This window comes from Scyliorhinus canicula, chromosome 13 (genome assembly GCF_902713615.1).
Source record: "Scyliorhinus canicula chromosome 13, sScyCan1.1, whole genome shotgun sequence".
Classification (NCBI taxonomy): domain Eukaryota; kingdom Metazoa; phylum Chordata; class Chondrichthyes; order Carcharhiniformes; family Scyliorhinidae; genus Scyliorhinus; species Scyliorhinus canicula.
The window spans coordinates 90711865-90730885 of NC_052158.1; the positions used below are offsets into that span (position 1 = coordinate 90711865).

At 45.2% G+C, this 19021-nt stretch overlaps 1 protein-coding gene across 9 annotated transcripts in view; it reads right to left on the reverse strand.

Annotated features, from left to right (window-relative positions):
• Positions 1 to 2103: 2103 nt before the first annotated feature.
• dock10 (dedicator of cytokinesis 10) overlaps positions 2104 to 19021 on the reverse strand; it is a 409277-nt gene continuing 392359 nt past the window's right edge. For 8 of the 9 annotated variants that reach the window (XM_038815256.1, XM_038815259.1, XM_038815258.1 and 5 more), the window contains 3 exons: positions 16880 to 17018; positions 13616 to 13691; positions 2104 to 3308 (listed from right to left, as the gene is read on the reverse strand). In XM_038815256.1, the coding sequence (XP_038671184.1) occupies positions 3238 to 3308; positions 13616 to 13691; positions 16880 to 17018 (286 nt within the window). In that variant the 3' untranslated portion in view covers positions 2104 to 3237. The remainder of the gene's footprint in view (positions 3309 to 13615; positions 13692 to 16879; positions 17019 to 19021) is intronic. The other variant, XM_038815254.1, reaches the window with a different exon arrangement.

The window sequence follows — 19021 nt, forward strand, 5'->3', positions numbered from 1 at the left end:
CAAATGCCAGTAGCGGCTATTGGGCACTCCTGTGATCGGGATCACTGTGGGTACGCCGGGCCCCTCCCGACACCCACCAGAGGGTCACAACCCAGACTTCGATAAAGCCTGGTTTAATCAATTTGGTCTCTAATGTGAAAAGATTGCTCAGCTGCAATGGAGTTTTATGTGCTAAATAAATAGTATGGAGTCAAAGTTGTTTTTGCAGTAATACAGCAAACAAAAATCTGCAGTTAATGCAAAGACAAACATGAAGTTGGATGTTTAAGTCAGGCAGAATACCGAAGCAAAGAATGTGTGACTCAAGCCATTTTGAATTGTAACAATTTTCTTTGCATCAAACAAATATACTGGAGATGTAATCTTTAATTTGTCAAAAGTACTGCAGAGAATTTCTCAGAAAACCACCTGCTGAGGCACAGAATTACCTTTCCGTCAACATTCAGCTCTGATGTTAGTCTGTCACCCACGATAGACTCAAAGTGTAGATGTTACCACTTTTGTTTGATTGTAAAGTAGCTTCCGGTTTGCAACAATGGATACCTGGTGAAACAACCCGTGAGTCAAGCCCTGACCTCAAATTGTTATTGAAAGACTTTGAAAACTCATCACATCATTTGGGCTCAACACAAGTGTGGAAAGCAGTGTGGTGTTAGAATTATTTAAAGTTGCTCTGGGGTCTGTATAAATGTTAAGCCTTTTATATTCAACAACATATAGGGCATGATTTTCCGGAAAAATTTTGAAGTTCATTTGTGGCGTGTTTTTCAGGGGATTTCCCGCCGGCTCTGTCGGTGAGTTCCCCAGTGCTATTCAATGACACTTAGTCATTTTTTTCAGGCCCTGGGGAGTTTCTCACCAGTTTAGCCCACACTTAGAATTTTTTTTAGCACTGTCGGCTAAGATGCCCGCATTTCAGGGAGAGGGCCAGGGAGCCACCCTGCACTTACCCTGACAACCCAGGAGTCTCCGATGACCCGGGAAAATCACTGGGTGTCGTTCCGCCTGGTTTCCCCTTGTATGTGGACCAGCACTGATTGGAGCCCAGCTGCAGCCATCCTGGGGACGCTGGAGAATCGATGGAGGCCAGTAGATCCCAGGCAGGTAGGTCGTAAATGTGTTTACGGCCTACTTCTGTGAGCGCCGTTTAGTCCCGCCCCTTGATGAATCCCACGAGGCTATCGGGAGGCCAGCTGGAGGGCTCTCCTGGCGATTCTCCGGCCATGTTGTGCTCTCGCTTGAGCGTAACGTAGCCATAGAATTGCGCCCATAGTATCTTAAACATAGAAAGCAATTGAGAAAACAGCATGTTTAATCACAGTATTAAAGGGCGCGATCTTCCAGACACGCTGCACTGGAAAAGTAGTTTGCCGCAATGCAGCGAGGCCGGTGAAAGCCAGGAGACCCTGCTCCCGGGATCTACCTGGCTTGCAACCTCTCATGAGATTCAACGCAATGGAGACGTTACTAGGGGATCCCACCCACAATGGGCAAATCTGCATATTAGAGCGAGGCAGTAAGCCTTACGCCAAGGTGCAGATTCCCAAGGTACCTGAGGCTTTGGATTCAATCCTTTCTCCTCAGATGCCTTGGGCGAGTGATGTTTGGCACTGGGTGAAACAGCACGCATGTGGTCTCCAAGGGGACTGGAGGCCCCCAGCTGCATGCCCTTTGGGCAGGGTGGTGCCATGGCACTGCTGATGCCACCTGGGTTCCAGCCTGGCACTGCCAAGGCATTGTCAGCTGGCAGGAGTGGTGCTAGGTTGGGCCTTTGTGGGCCTCAGAGCTCCCCATAGTAAATAATGGGGCTATGTGTGGCCTTGGCTGCACATTACCAGTTTAGGCCCCAATTTCAAGGCGAGTCGGTTTGAAAAGCCCTGTGTTCCGTGGCACTGCGAGTGCCTGGAAACACGCAGCTAAACGTGCTCGCTCAGGAATTTTGTTCCCTTTTGGAAGGCTCGCGCCCAAAGTGAAATGGACATACACATACATACACATTCCGCGCTCTCCTGTAGCTTCAAGAGTGAGATTCACAGTTGGATAATAGAGATCTTGTTGCTGAGATCACACAATCGATCAGACAGTATTGGACTGATAGCACAATAAAAGTGAAACATCAAAGTGAGGGGCCTGAAAACTCTGCCACAACACATTTTATTTATTGTTAACGTCACTTTTACTGGTGAGAAGATAGAGTGAACAACAAACATAAGAACCACAGCATTATTAAAGACGTATAAAATGCTGCAAAGTGCAAGCATAGAACAAGGGCATGTTCACAGTACCTCACACAGCTTCTCGACACTGCATCACGACTGAAAACAGTCTTTAATAATTATTTATCAAAACAAAGCTAACACTTTTGCATACTCCAGGATATTCAATTAATATTAACAGGTTGAAGGCCATGGTATTTCAACATAGCATTTCGGATTGCATTCATGAGGCAAGACTTTGTGGCTTTTGCCAGCTAAACTCTGTAATTACATTTCAGCTCTGAAAGTAGCCCCATTATCTATTCCTCCTTTATACATACACTCAGAAGGGAGTCTACATATTACAGTGTCTCATTGCTGACTTTTGTGCTTTATGGTACTATTTTCTTTTGACAGTATGCATGGTGCTTTCAGCATAGATTTGTAAAAATAAATTTTTTTAAGTTTCTGATATATGTACACAAATATTTTACATATTTTATTTTAAAAAACATTGTTATTTTGCTGTTAAATTTATCTTATCAGTATGTCCATTTAAAGTCATTGTAAAATATCTATTTTACATATTAATGTCAATATTTACAGTTAAAACAGCAAACCAAAGCATTTCAACATCTTTAAAAGGTTATAAAAGTTCAATATTTCCATTTGAATCAGTACTAGCAAACAAAATGTTAGGTACCATACAGCATACTGCAGAAACTGTACATTCATATTTTACCCATTACACATATCCAACTTGGTGTAATAAAGGTCACTGAACAATGTCATCTCAGGTAAATAGTGCAGATCATGCAGGTACATTGCAAAGATGAATTACAAGCTGGAGTTTGTAACTGTTCAGTACAATAAAACAATTCGATTTTATTTTACAGAATACATTTAATTTTCAGCTTGCAACATTTCTAGTATCAAATATCTGACAACTGCTATAATTTATGGTAATTTATTGAAGAGAAACTGATATTATTCAGAACTCGCCGCAACTGTTCCTCCTGATAGGTTGTTCGAAGTGGTGGTTCTACTGATTGCTCGGAGCACGTGCTGCCGCTCGGCGCCTTGCTGCTTTGTCGTGTCCTCCCCGTACACAACCTGTTTTTTTTTTAAACACAAAGAAAAGGTATATGTTAATGAGGGGTACACTTCTTAAAATTCTACATCATCGGCAAAGAGTTGTGGCGAGATGAGGGGCTACGGACGCAGTGCTGCAACCAGAAAACTTGCACTATTGAACCAAATTCATGTTGCATAATGCACGTGGGATAAATGTGAGAAGTGACACTTTATACACAAGAAATGAAGTTAGACAAAAGTGTTCTATCTGAGTGGAAATGAGCTGTTGAACAACTAGAACACAACACAGTTACTATGTTCTATTAATAATGCCACAATATATTTTTAGCAAACAACAGAAAGGGTTGCAAACATGGTAAATGTGCGCATAATGTTGCACATGTTTGAAATTAAATGTACAACCTATTAAATAGACTGCTACCCACTATAATCCTTCAAATTCAATTAAATGATGACATTGCCATGCATCACCTGTGATTGCTTGGAAAAGTCCAACAGGTTTAATGCAAGCCTATGGGCTAAAGCTATTCCTATGGTGCAAGTTGTCATCTGATGTACTTAACAGCAGATGGCAAAGCTTATGTAACAGCCCCGTTTGTGAAGCAGGGCTTGAATGAGGTCTCTCAAGTGACAGATTAAAGGAGATAGGGGATCTGTCAACAAATCCTTGTCCTGTAATCAGCACTGTTGTAAAAGTGCTTCAGCTGTTACTTTATTTCCCCTCTCCCATGGTGACATTTATTTGTCTCTCATCTAAATCACAAGGCATAATTAGAACCCTCCTAAAGTGCCTGTTTTCAGCACCAAGACAGAAATATTGAAGCAAATAGTGGCAAAGGTAAGCATTCTCTCAAGTGCAATGAAAAATGAGAAACAAAATCCGAATTGAAATGGAGACAATTTTGGGCTGGATTCTCTGACTCTGCGGCTATGTCCACAGGATCCGTCTGATCTTACGACCAGAAAGTTGGCACCGCCCCTGCACTGATGCTCCGCCCCACGGGGGGCTAGCAGCCATGCCGCGTAAAGCTCCCGGCTTTACCTGTGAATACTGCCAAAGAGTGGGCGGGTCTGTAGCCACCCATTCGCCAGGCAGCGGCCTGTGGCGGCCGCGCCGTACAACATGGCGCCGGCCACACGCGGACCCAGGCTGCCAAAAACTGCCCACCTGTAACCAGCCTTGTCACCCTGTGGACCACCCCCCACCAGTCCCACCAGCCCTTGCCAAAGCCCCCTTACCAGCGGAACGGCTTCCACTCCTCCCCCACCCCGACTGTGGCAGCACTGGACACAGTCCGCAGCCTCCACGCGAGGTCCCCGAACGGTGTGAGCACGGGCGGAATTCTCCGCTCCCCACGTGGCGAGGGAGAATCGTGGAAGGGCCTCCCGATATATTTTATGCCCCCCGGCGCCCCCGAAATTCACCACCCCCGGGAAAAATCGCCGCTCGCCGTTTTTTGACGGCGAGCGGCGATTCCCCAAGCCTGATGGGCCAAGCCTGATGGGCCAAGCGGCCGGCCCTTCACACCCGTTTCAACACGCCAGTAACCACACCTGGTCGCTGCATTCGTGAAACGGGCGCCGGATGCCCGTTTGGGGCATCCAGGGGCCCGATTGGGATGGGAGCACCGCGACTGTGCTCCGGAGGGGACAGGCCCGCGATCGGTGCCCACCTATCGTCGGGCCTACGTCCAAAACGGACGCACTCTTTCCCCTCCACCGCCCGGCAAGATCAAGCCGCCACGTCTTGCCGGGCGGCGGTGGAGAAAGACGGCACCGCGCATGCGTGGGTTCGCGTCGTCTGCGCGCTGATGTCATCCGCGCATGCCGGGTTCCTGCGCATGCGCGGATTACATCCGCGAAGCGCCGTTCGGGCGTCATTTCCGGCGGCCGGGAACGACGGGGGCCCACTCCTAGCCCCCCGGGTGGGGGCGAATTAGGTGCGGGGAGCGGGCCCCGAGGCCGTCGTGAACCTCGGCCGAGTTCACGATGGCCTCTGTGATTTTTGGAGCCGGCGGAGAATACCGCCCCACGTGTCCCATGCCGTCGGGGACTCGGCCCATTGGTGGCGGAGCATTGGGGAGGGCATCAGGTGACGTCCTGAGGCCGTTCCAACGGCATGTGCCATACTCCTCGTGTATGCTATTTTTGAGGGGGCGGAGCATCGGAAAAACCACGTCGGCTCTGATTCCAGCGTAAAAATAGATTCTCCGGCTGATCACCGAAGGCAATTTCAGCGATCGGAGAATCCAGCCCAAACTCAGCAGCTGTCAGCCTGAGCACAAATCAGGGAGCAAGTCCCAATCCTTTACCATGAACATTTATACATGACGAGGTCCAACGGCTGCCCACCGCAATGCAATTCAGCTCCCCCAGGATTTTATGCATCACCTTTCCCCACCACAGGTGGTGACCCGACACCACCACCCCCCCACCGCATCCCCACCAAAGACTCCTAATTAAAGAGATTCCCCCACCAGAGACCCCCTAAGTAGAGATACTCGCACCCCTATTAAAAGAGACCCCTGCCTGGTAACCCCCAAGAAAAGAGGCCCCTGCCTGGAAGTTCTCCAGAAAATTAGCGCCTGCCTGGAAGCCCTCCCACAAGAGAAACCACTGCCTGGAGGCTAGAGAGCAGTCCAGAAAGAGGCAGTGAAAGCAATAACTGCTTTAATACTCACCTGGGCAATAAACCTTCTGGCTCTGGCACAGGAAGCTGCACCTGTCAATTGCTAGAAAGAAAAAAACCAGTCATCTAGATTTAAACCTCCTCAGAGCTTTGATCTGCAAGCCTTTAATTAATCTTTCTGTGAAATTGCTTTCCGTAGACTATGATTGACAGCTTCAACACACATCCAGCTCTCTGCATTGTTTCATTCATCTCCCTTCACGCTTGAGTGGCTTTGATGTAGTCAGCTGCAAAATTAACTGAAAGCACTAAAGTCTATTTGATACGGTCCAGGAGCTGTTACTCATAGTTTGATGTTTATAATCATTGTGGTTAGTTTCACAGCTGGGTGTGTGTGGAAGCTGTCAATCACAGTCGTGGAAAAGCAGTTTAACAGAAAGAAGAGTGAATGGCTTGCAGATCAAATATCTGAGGGGGTTAAAACCCAGGTGACTGGTTTTCTTTTTCCAGGAATTGCCAGGTGCTGCTTCCTGTGTCTGAGCCAGCAGGTGTATTGCACAGGTGAGCTTCAAAGCAGTGATTTTTTTTCACTGCCTTTGGCCTGAGCAAATAAAGGAGGTGCCAATGCTTTGAGCTAGAATCCTCCATGTGGTTTTGTATTTGCCCTTCTGCTGGAAGAGGTGCCAATACCTTGATCTAGAATCGGACATGTGGTATTGTATTTGCCCTTCTGGTGGAAGAGGGCATTTATTATAATGAGGCCATGCTGAGCTCACTTCGTCACCATGAAAACATCACTTGTATTGTCTTTTCCTAATATGTTTTTCTCAATGGTTATCCTCCAGACATCAGCGTCACACTGACATTAAAGTCCCCCTGAAGGATAATCTGTCTTCCCTTGAGAGGGCAGTGAGAACGTCATCAAGGTCAGAATAGAATTTTTACTTAATATCTCAAGTGGAATCAATGCTCAGGACATAAGCTCTGAAGATGGTGGAATACTGTTAATAGCAGACCTATAGGTGAAGTATCATGAGTCTTTCATTTGTACAATTGTGGAATTCTGGCAGTGCATCCATAAGATCCAATTCTGTATGGCCAGATCCAACTCCATGGTCAAGAGGATAGCTATCAGCCTCTTCTTTCCAGTAGAAGGTGCATTGTCCTTGGTTTTCCCTTCTGCTGCCCCTCCCCAGGAGATTGCGTCTCACTAACAGCAGTGATGTCAATTTGAAGTCTTGATAGCGCACATGATAAGAATCCAGTTCTTCTTTCCAAACAGTCACTCGAGCCATTTCAAGTTGCAAAGTGTAAAGTTTTCTTTGACCACAAAAATGGAATCCCACGGATGTGGCTCCCAAACCAGGAGAAGTGGGACAGCCTATTTTTAGGACAGCTTTTCTGGGGCACCATTTGGATTGAGCAGTGTGTATCGTGAAGAAGATGGTTCCGTCACAGAAGCTGCTTCCCAAAGATACCTCTGTCCCAATATGGGTGCCAAATGACCTTTGTGCATCTGTCGATTGTGTGCAGATACTTGACTCGGGACTCCCAGATTCACAGTCCTATCCCCATCAACAATTCTCCATGGCCACAGGGTTTGGCAAATAGAACCTGGTAAAATCCTGCACATAACTTTGCTTAATGTGGGGACTTTGGGACACCACCATGATCCACATGGTCTTGACAGATTGATGATCAGATTTTGGTAAGAACCGGACCACGATGACCAGGATAATCTTGCCACTGCACCCTTCTTTCACCTTCGCTGCTGGTAAGATGCGCAGTCTTCCTTTGCTCATTCTACCAGTGAGGATTTTTTGGACCACACTTTGTCCAGCTCCTCCCCCTGAATGGTGGATCAACATTTTAACATGGTAGAGAGGCTAGTGTGCTCTGATGATTCCTTGAACAATGCCATCAAGAGCTTCATGTTCCTGGCAGGGCCATCCATTGGGTCATGTATGTAGTAGTGATGAGGTCAAATAAAAAAGATGATCAAACTGTTGCAAAATCAGTTCAATATTAGTGTTTGCATCAAGTAAAAGCCTTGAAAGTTTTGTATGGTTTTTGTTCCCATAATTCACATTAGTTTAACTTTGGGACACAGTTGCACAGTAATCTTGGACTAATAGTCTGGAGGTGCGAGTTCGAATCAGCCTATTGCAGCTGATTAAATAACTCTGGCATAAAAAGCCTACGTCAGTAATGACAGCCAAGAAACCATCAGATTTTCGTCAAAATGTACATAGTTTGCTAGTCCTTCAGAAAATCTATTTTTCTGACCTGGCTTGTATAAGACTCCAGAGCTACTAGGGTTGTGGTTAGCTCTTAACTGCCCTCTAAATTGGATTAGCCCACCACTCAGTTGAGTAGCGATGGACAACAAATGCTAGCCTTACCAGTAAAGGCCATAGATGAGAATGAATGAAAAATTATTTCAGTAAATACTCGAAGTACTATGGTGTCGGGACTCCAAAAAAATGAAAGGGAGCAGGGATATCAAAATAAGATTGAAATGGGCAGCAAAGGGGCGCAGTGAATAGCACTGCTGCCTCACGGCACCAAGGTCCCAGGTTCGATCCCGGCTCTGGGTCACTGTCCATGTGGAGTTTGCACATTCTCCCCATGTTTGCGTGGGTTTCGTCCTCACAACCCAAAGATGTGCAGGCTAGGTGGATTGACCATGCTAAATTGCCCCTTAATTGGAAAAAATTAATTGGGTAATCTAAATTTCTAAAAAACAGATTGAAATCTTCAAAATGTAAATTATGATAGCCATAATTACCACACAAGGTACCTAATGTATGTTAACATAACCAGGGTTTCCTGGAATGTTATAATATTTAGTAAAACAATCAAGTGAATCGTATATTTTCTCATTCTGAATGGGATTTAATGGGTGCACTCGCTCCAAGACCAGGGGTGGGGGAATCGCTCAGGGCCGGCGTACATCCCGCCCCGCCATGGCTGGAATTCTCTGCCACCTGGGAATCGGCGGGGGTGGGAATCATGGCGTGCCGGTCGGCGGGCCCCCCGCGGCGATTCTCCGGCCCGCGATGGGCCGAAGTCCCGCCGCTGACAGGCCTCTCCCGTCGACATGGTTTAAACCACCTCTGGCCCCGGGGTCCTGGGGTGGGGGGGGGGGGGGGGGGGGGGGCGATCGGACCCCGGAGGGGTGCTCCCACGGTGGTCTGGCCCGCGATCGGGGCCTACAGATCGGCGGGCGGGCCAGTGCCGTGGGGGCACTCTTTTTCTTCCGTCACCGCCTCCACCATAGCGGAGGCGGAAGAGACCCCCCTACCGTGCATGCGCCAGGATGACGTCAGTGGCTGCTGACGCTCCGGTGCATGCGCGGCCTCACGCCTTTTAGCCAGCCGTTCGCGCCGGCTGGCGGGGCGGAAAGGCCATTTGCGGCGGCCGGCGGGGAGCCAAAGGCCGCTTCCGCCGGTCGGCGGGGCGCCAGTCCCTCCGGTGCAGGCCTAGTCCCTAAAGGTGCAGAGAATTCTGCACCTTTGGGGAGGCCCGATGCCAGAGTGGTTGGCGCCACTCCGGTACGCCGGGACCCCCCGTCGTGTCGTGTAGGGGAGAATACCGCCCTAGAAATTCCTGTCCAGGGTCAACGGACCTATAAATAGTCCATCAAATTGTCCGTCCCACCCATGACAATTTCTGAAATTCGCAGGACCAGATATTTACCCCTATATTTCTATCGACTCTATCTAGGCTCACGGTAGCAAATCTCCTCATGGACCTCCTAAACTGTATACCTTTCTAGTTGCATAACATCAACAAACATAATTCTATGTACTGTTCAACCTCAAAGCTATTAGTTAAATGTGTATGGAAGTGCATCCTTAAATCTCACTATATAGTTTTTGTGGTGTGGTGCTCCTGGGGCATGAATGATTCAACAACTACAATGAATTGTCTCTTAACTCACAATCTGAGGTTACAAATTAGTTATGCAAGTTATTTAAGTTATTTGGTAGTACAGAACTTGAGTATTACTGAAAACTGGAACATAAAATCATAGAATAAATCCCTACTGTGCAGAAAGAAGCCATTCGGCACATTGAGTTTGCACCGATTCTCTAAAAGAACACCCGACTTAGACCCACTCCCCCACCCCATCCCCGCAACCCAGTAACGCCATCTAGCATTTTGGACACTAAGCGGCAATTTAACATGGCCAATTCACCCAACTTGCACATGTTTGGACTGTGGGAGGGGGAATATGAAAACTCCACACAGTAACCCAAGGTCGGAATCGAACCTGGGTACCTAGCGCTATGAGGCAGCACTACTACCCACTGTGTCATCGTGCCTCCCCTCATATTGAAGCTTTTCAACTTGCAATCATCAGGACATTTGCTAAGTGTCCTGATGAGTGCAAGTCGAAAAGCTTCAACATGTCTTTTTCTTTAAAGTAATTATTTACAATTAGATACTTTCCTGTGTCACAAAGCAACACGTGCTGCATTTCTGGGAGAAATATTTGGATTTAGATTTTGTTTATTATCACGTGTACCAAGGTACAGTGAAAAGTATTTTACTGCGAGCAGCTCAACATATCATTAAGTACATGAAAAGAAAAGAAAATACATAATAGGGCTACACACAGTACACAATGTAACTACATAAACACCGGCATCAGGTGAAGCATACAAGGGTGTAGAGTTAATTAGGTCACTCCATAAGAGGGTCATTTAGGAGTCTGGTAACAGCGAGGAAGAAACTGTTTTTGAGTCTGTTTGTGCGTGTTCTCAGACTTTTGTATCTTCTGCCTGATGGAAGAAGTTGAAAGAGTGAGAGGGATCTTTGATTATGCTGCCCGCTTTCCCCAGGCAGCAAGAGGTGCAGATGGAGTCAATGGATGGAAGACAGATTTGTGTGATGGACTGGGTTGTGTTCATGGTTTTCTGAAGTTTCTGGCGGTCTTGGGCCAAGGAATTACCATACCAGGCTGTGATGCAGCCAGATAGGATGCTTTCTATGATGCATCTGTGAAAGTTGGCAAGAGTTAATGTGGACATGCCGAATTTCCCTAGTTTCCCGAGGAATTATAGGTGCTGTTGTTCTTTCTTAGTGGTAGCGTCGATGTGGGTGGACCAGGACAGATTTTTGGAGATGCTACCCCTAGGAATTTGAAGCTGCTAACCATCTCCACCTCGGCCCCGTTGATGCTGACAGGGGTGTGTACAGTACTTTGCTTCCTGATGTCAATGACCAGCTCTTTAGTTTTGCTGGCATTGAGGGATAGATTGTTGTCGCTGCACCACTCCACTAGGATCTCTATCTCCCTCCTGTATTCTGACTCGTCGTTATTTGCGATCCAGCCCACTATGATTGTATCATCAACAAACCTGTGGATGGAGTTGGAACCAAATTTTGCCGCGCAGTCATATGTGTACAGGACGAATAGTAGGGGGCTAAGTGCACAGCCTTGAAGAGCCCTGGTATTGAGGACTATTGTAGAGAAGGTGTTGTTATTTATTCTTACTGATTGTAGTCTGTGGGTTAGAAAGTCGAGGATCCAGTTGCAGAGTGAGGAGACAAGTCCTAGGTTTTGGAGCTTTGAGATGAGCTTGGCTGGGATTATGGTGTTGAAGGCAGAGCTGTAGTCAATAAATAGGAGTCTGATGTAGGAGTCCTTGTTGTCGAGATGTTCTCGGGATGAGTATAGGGCCAGGGAGATGCTGCCTGCTGTGAACCGGTTGCGGCAGTATGTGAATTGCAGCAGATCAAGACGTAAACATTTTAAACATTGCTTTGTATCTCCAGTGAAATTAATTCAGAAACGTTAGGATGGATTCTTAATTACGTGAAGAACAAAAGTCTCTTCTATAATGTTTCTGTTGCAGCAAGTTTTAGGCTTGAGGTGGAAGTTTAATTTACTGATCATGCCCTGTTATTGGCTGAAATGCAATGACTGTATTTTCTGTTGATGCCTGATGTGCTTTTTCTCTCATCCAATTTTTTTATTGCTTTCTTGTCACTACTTAAAAATGTTAGCAGCATAATGCTGTTTGGTGATGTACAGGCTAGAAATTATATGAAATTGGGCTAGAATTTGATGAAAGAGTGTGTGGAGTTGCTGAATTAAACACGCACAATTGGGGTTGGCTGCGATGCTAAAATAATGTTTTTTTTTTAAATTTAGAGTATCCAATTCATTTTTTCCAATTAAGGGGCAATTTAGCATGGCCAATCCACCTATCCTGCACATCTTTTGGATTGTGGGGACGAAACCCACGCAAACACGGGGAGAATGTGCAAACTCCACACGGTCAGTGACACAGAGCCGGGATCGAACTTGGGACCTCGGCACCGTGAGGCAACCATGCTAACCACTTGCGCCACCGTGCTGCCCACTAAAATAATGTTGAGGTGAATCACAGTCTTAGTAAAAAATATATATTTTATAACTTCTGCTTTGGTTATTATTTGTTGGCAATTAATGTGAAAATGAATCAGGAAAGCATTTTGCTTGCACTGAGCAAATTTTATCTCATGGAAAGCCTAGCTAGAAAGCTGTTCATTTACCAAGTTAACGATTCACATGTTTTGTTCCTGGACATAAAAAATGCACAATTATAAACACAGAATAAGAATGAACGCTAAAAAGTTAGATTAGAGTGCCATTCCAACAGCCAGAGACAATATGCTGCTAAACACCCTAAAATGCGAGTTCTAACAATTCTAACTAGTTCTAATGTAGCAACATAATATTAAAAATACATTTCTTCAATTTGGCACAATGTGTTATGGCCTTATTTCTTCCTCTAAATGTTACAATTCTCTATGCTCCCACCTGACAAAGGCATTTTTTAATGCATTCCTGTTCATCAATACAAAAATATCTTTAACATTAGACTTGATTAGATAACTTCTTCAGTAATTTATTTCTTCAAACCCTCAGGGAACTTTAGATATTAACCTTTTAGATACTAACCAGCTGCCAGAAATGTCCATGGCAAAATTGAAACTATAAAACTATGTTTTAAAATTCAAATCACAGAAATAGTGGTACCTTTTGAGAAAAGAAGCAACACTACACACACAACTGATAGAATGAGAGATTTTTTGACATTAAGATCAATATATAATCTAATGTGCAATGCATTGTTATCTTAGTTTGACAAGGCATGACTGTCTACACAATCTTTTTCTTTATTCTTTGATGGGAAGTGGTCAATGCTGGCATCACCATTTTCAGTATTTTGCCAATTTAAGTGTGTGCACTTCAGCAGAGAGGTGTGTGTGTGCGCGGGTGCATGTGTGTGGGTGGTATGTATGCATTTGTGCATGTTGGTGTACGTGTGTGTAAGACAACAACCATAATAATTGCACCATGCTAATTTACGGAGCTAATTAAAATTATTTTATTCATATGGAATACAATGTGTCGTTTAAATCACTTCTCAGGGTCTCCGTCATGCTTGACAGCGGATTATTAAAAATGTATAAATTCATGTAAATCAAATGTTGCTTTTTAATTTCTACGCGTGCTACAACTTGATGAAGAGCTCTTAGAAAACAAACAAACAGATCCTCTATGTTTGTGTAATTTTGTTTATACCTTTGGGTCACCATTTTATAATAAATCAACAGAAGTGAAAATCGAAATTGACATACAAAACCAGCATAGCCAGCAAAGAGTAAAACATCAACATCGATAGAGGTCCAGACATACCATTTTTGCTAACAGTAGTGAAGGAGGTAATAGACTGAGAAGAGTAGAAGTTGGAAGAAGTAAAAGTATAATTCAGCTGCCAGAGAAAAATAAAAAGATATATTGACTGAGTATATTCTATTGAAGATCCAGATGTTCAAATATTACAGTATTACAACTGACAAAATAATTTTCAAGATTCACCTTCAAATAATTTTTCATCGAGATACTGTTATTACAAGTTGCTGTTATTGGACATCAAATAAACTAATATAGATGCTTCAACAGACCAGAAGAAAAACAGTGAGCTCTGTTTCATTTTAGTACTCCTGCAATCCCTTATTTAAGTAACAAAACAATCCTAATCCCAGTTTTCCTTTACCCTCCTGAGATTAATGCCATCGGCATACAATCTTCTAGTCATTGAAACAGTGCAACAAGTACTTTTACAAGTGACAAATATTATGAGTACAATCACCTTTTTTCTACAGTGTGTATTTTTCAACTTCACAACACAGGAAACAAAAGTAGAATAATTATTTTCATGGTACGTGTTCTAACATTTCATTTCTCAATGATTTTTCTTTCAAATTTTCTGCCATATGGTAATTGCAATGGCAAATCCAGATTGCGACAGGGATGGTGGGCTGTCTCATTGTGTTACGAATGCCAAGTTTATAGGATCTAGATAAGGGGATCAGGGGTTAAGGGAAGAAGGCAGGAGAATGGGGATGAGAAAAGTATCAGCCATGATTGAATGGCGGAGGAGACTCGATGGGCTGAGTGACCTAATTCTGCTCCTAAGTCATATGCTCTTATGTTGGGACTGTCACTTTAAATTCCAGGTAAAATGGAGGAATGAAGGTTGAGGGGAGTCTTTCAGTCTCCAGGCTTTGGGCAGAATAAATAGAGAGAGAGGAAGGTCTTACAGGAAAAAGAGACCAGTTTCATCAGCAGAGAGGAGAGTGCGTACTTTCGACTGTAATAGAATCTGCGGTTTTAAAGTTTGTATTTTCTTTCAAGATGGACACTAACTGAAAAGGTGAATGGAAAAAAGGAAACAGAGAAAGGAACCTGACCTCCCAGTTTGTAAGAAAATGAAAACCAAAATTACGATTGCAAAGCCAAACATCTAGGAGACCGAATCTGGTTGAAAGCTCATGAAAAGTACATGGCTCTACCCAAGCTCGGTAAAAGTTAATGAGTCCAATGGTGCAGTAAAGGAAAGCTAAAGAAGACAAAATCCAGATCCAGAAGCTGAGAATAAGTTGCTGCAGCTGGTTCTGTTGGCATGGTAGCACAGTGGCAGCACCAGGGTCCCAGGTTCGATTCCCGGCTTGGGTCACTGTCTGTGCGGAGTCTGCACATTCTCCCTGTGTCTTCATGGGTTTCTTCCGGGTGCTCTGGTTTCCTCCCACAAGTCCTGACAGACGTGCTGTTAGGTAATTTGGACATTCTGAATTCTCCTTCTGTGTACCCAAACAGATGCCGGAATGTGGCAACTAGGGGCTTTTCACAGTAACTTCATTGCAGTGTTAATGTAAGCCTACATGTGACAATAAAGATTATTTTGGTATGGGTGGCACGGTGGCACAGTGGTTAGCCTGCTGCCTCATAGTACCAGGGACCCAGCATAAATTCCAGCCTCGGGGACTGATTCTGTGGAATTTGCCCTTTCTCCCCGTTTCTGCATGGGTTTCCTCCCAAAGATGTGCAGGTTAGGTGGATTGGCTAAATTGCCCGTTATTAGGTGGGGTTACTGGGATAGGGTGGGGACGTAGGCCGAGGTAAGGTATTCTTTCCAAGGTCGGTGAAGACACAATAGGCTGAATTGCCTCCTTGCTGCACTATAGGGATTCTATGATTGGTCTACTAAAGATGGCAAATACCATCAGTCTAAACAAAGCATTAAAAATTCATGAATCATTCAGATTGATTACATTATCCGGGCATCAGAATAAACAACCGTTCTTATACTGCAGATAGATTCCTATTTATTTGCAACCAATAGGTAGAAATCTGTAGGCAACAGGTGGGGAGGACACAGAGAGAGGCAGACATTCCCTATCCAGACCACCCTCTTTGTATTTCAAAATAGGCACTAGGAGGATCAAAAAATAGTGTGAGAAATGAAAATGGCCAGCTGCTGACAAGTTCCCACCTTTTTAATTATTTTTATTTGTGGCGTGGGCATCCGTGACTGGCCCAGCATTTATTATCCCTTATTACTCCTGAGGGGGCAGTTAAGACTCAACCAAATTGATGTGGGTCTGGAATCATATATAGGCCAGACCAGGTAAGGATGACAGATTTCCTTCCCTAAAGGACATTAGTGAACCAAATGGGTTTTTAACAACAATCGATTTATGGTCACCATTAGACCTTTAATTCCAGATTTTTATTCCCCATCTGTATTTGAACCCGGGTCCCCAGAGCATTACTCTGGCACTCTGGATTTCTAATCCAGTGACACTACCACTATGCTATCGCCTTCAGGAGACTTCAATCCATGTGACCAGATTTCCCACCGAAAACAATTGGGAGTCTCAATATTATGTGTAAAGCTTGGGAATGACAACTAACTCTCAGACTTCCTTATTGGGGGCTCCCTAGGGGCTGGTTTAGCTCACAGGGCTAATCGCTGGCTTTTAAAGCAGACCAAGCAGGCCAGCAGCACGGTTCGATTCCCGTACCAGCCTCCCCGGACAGGTGCCGGAATGTGGCGACTAGGGGCTTTTCACAGTAAATTCATTTGAAGCCAACTTGTGACAATAAGCGATTTTCATTTTTCATTTTCATTATCACCATGATTTCCTGACCCTGCCCACGCACCAAATCATGGTCAGAATAAACGAGTGAGATCCCAGCTGCAGTCAGGAGAAGCTGAATGGAGATTTGAGGCACATTTGTATGACAGTCGCTTGGGCTTTCAGTGGTAAGGGCTTCCAACTTTAATGAAGTTGTTGCAGTAGGTTCCACAGAAACATTACCTGCTGCTTTGAAGTTCCTTTTAAATTCATGAAAATGCCGCTTCACCCCTTTAAAAAGTGCTGCAGTAGGACCTTCAAATTTGACCGCATTGTTTGATTTCCTGCCTCCAGAGCATCAACCAGCATACTGAGGAGCAGATTTCATGCTCACATTAAAATGAGGACCCAGAATCAGTGGTACGGCTTTTTGTATCCTCTTCTCGGTGGACACTGTGCATGACCCAAGTCCGGGAAACAAACTCAAAGATGAACTGTGCAACTTAGAAGATGGCAGCAATTTGATAGTAATGCTAACCTGCTCATTCATGACTGTAGACAACTCGCTCAGCAGGTCTCTGTAGTGAGACTTCATCTCCTCCTGGTATTCTAATTGGTCCTCTTTAATAAGCCGTTCATTGACCTCCAGAGCATGTCCGCATGCAGCTGCAAATTGTCTGCACAGATGGGATTAAAAATAATTACTGAACTAATTATTGATTATCAAAAAATGATTCCCAGAACATCATTAATGCTTTGAACACCGTTGCAGACCAATACTTGTCAGGCGTTTTATTGAAGGTGTGAGATCGCACTTTTGACTAAACGAACCCAATAGCTTTAGTTTTCATATTTGTCACAGAGCTCAGCTGGCCATTGCAGGAAGGCCACTCGCAGATCGGATGCCATTTTTGTAAGGCAGCCCTGATCCTTCAGCCCCCCTCAGCACCCCCACTGTGCCCCCCCCCCCCACTTCACCCAATTGACCTCTTCCAGAGTCCTTGAGCGCCCCCTCACCTCACCACTTCTGGGCAAGCCCCCACCCACCGACCCGATCCCTGGCATGGTACACTGGCACCTGGGCAGCCTGCCAGCCTAGTAGTGCCACCCAAGCACCCTGGGCAGTGCCCAGCTGGCAAGGTGCTAGGGGAAGTGCCAGACTACCACCATGCCAAGGGCCAACCACCCACAGGCCTCAACTCCCCACTTAAACATCCCCCTCTCTCCGAGGTGCCATCATGACAGGTTCAGAACTTTGTGCTGGAGGACAGAGCAGGATACTTTCTAAATGGGAAGGGGTTAAGTACAGTGAACGCCCAAAAAGATTTGGGAGTTCAGGTACATAGATCTATAAAATGCAGAAAATAATCAAAAAGGCTGACATTATAAATGCTAGCATTCCAAAACTCCGATGATGGCCGATGGAGAAAGAAAATCGGGTGAGGTGTAAATTGGACTCTTCTAGTTTGCTATCACCATTATTCATCTAATGACAAAAGTTAAAATGAAGTTGGAAATCGGCAGCATTCTGGCTGAGCTCTTCTGACCAAGTGGCCGGCTCAGGGCCTATCACGCAGGAGCGCGTGAACCCTGGACAACGGGGAGTTTGCGCAGGGTCCTGATCCCAGTGTGGACCAGGGAGATGTACAGGAACAGACATAGGGAAGGGGTGGAGATGGTAAGAGACCTGTTCGTAAAGGGGAGATTCATGAGGATAGAAGAGTTATAGGGGAAGTTCCAGCTGCCGACGGGGAGTGATTTGGGGTACATGCAGGTCCGGGATTTGTATGGAAGGAGCTCTTCTTATTTCCTCAGCTGACGAAGCTGCAATTGGATAAATTATTAACTCAGAATGAGCTGGGGAAGGGAGGACTGTGAACATTTATGAATAGTTGTTGGAAACGGAGAAGGTTCCAGTCGAGATAAGACATAAGAGGAAGAATTGGGGATGAAGCTTGGGGAGCGCCTGTGATGAAATTCTGCACTGGATAAATTCCGCATCCTGCGCCAGGATGAGCTTTACACAGTTTAAGGTGCTGCATAGGCCGCATATGACTCGGGCTTATATGAGTGGGTTCTTCCCTGTTGAGGACAAATATGAGATGTGTGGAAGGGGAGAATCATGTTCATATGTTTCGGTTGGGGGAATACTGGGCATCGATTTGCGAGATTGTCAGAGATTGTTGGGGTGAAAATGATGGTGTGCCCTTTGGTGGCGATTTTCAGTATTGCAAAACTGCAGGAGCTGCTAGAGGGGAAGCAGGCCGAGGTCGAGGCAATCTCCTCATGGATTGCCCAGCGGCGAATTTAACTGGGTTGGAGGTGGCCAAACCACCAAAGGTATCGGCATGGTGGGGGGGTTTTTGGTGGAATTTCTACAATTGGAGAAGATTACGTTTGCTCTCAGAGGGTTGGAAGAGGGGTTCTCCCTAATATGGAGGCGCTTTCTGTCTCAATGTGAGGATTGGTTTGTCGCCAGGGGGTAAGAGGGGTTTTGTTTGGTGGGGGGGGGGGGGGGGGTTGAGGGATGTTGGAAAAGGGAAAAATGACAAACTGTTTGAAACTTGGTGATCTTTGTCTACTGATTGTTTGGATTATTGATTATGTTTGAAAATAATATATATATATAATATATATGTTTTAAAAATCAATAAACCCTTGTTAACTATTGGAGTCTCCA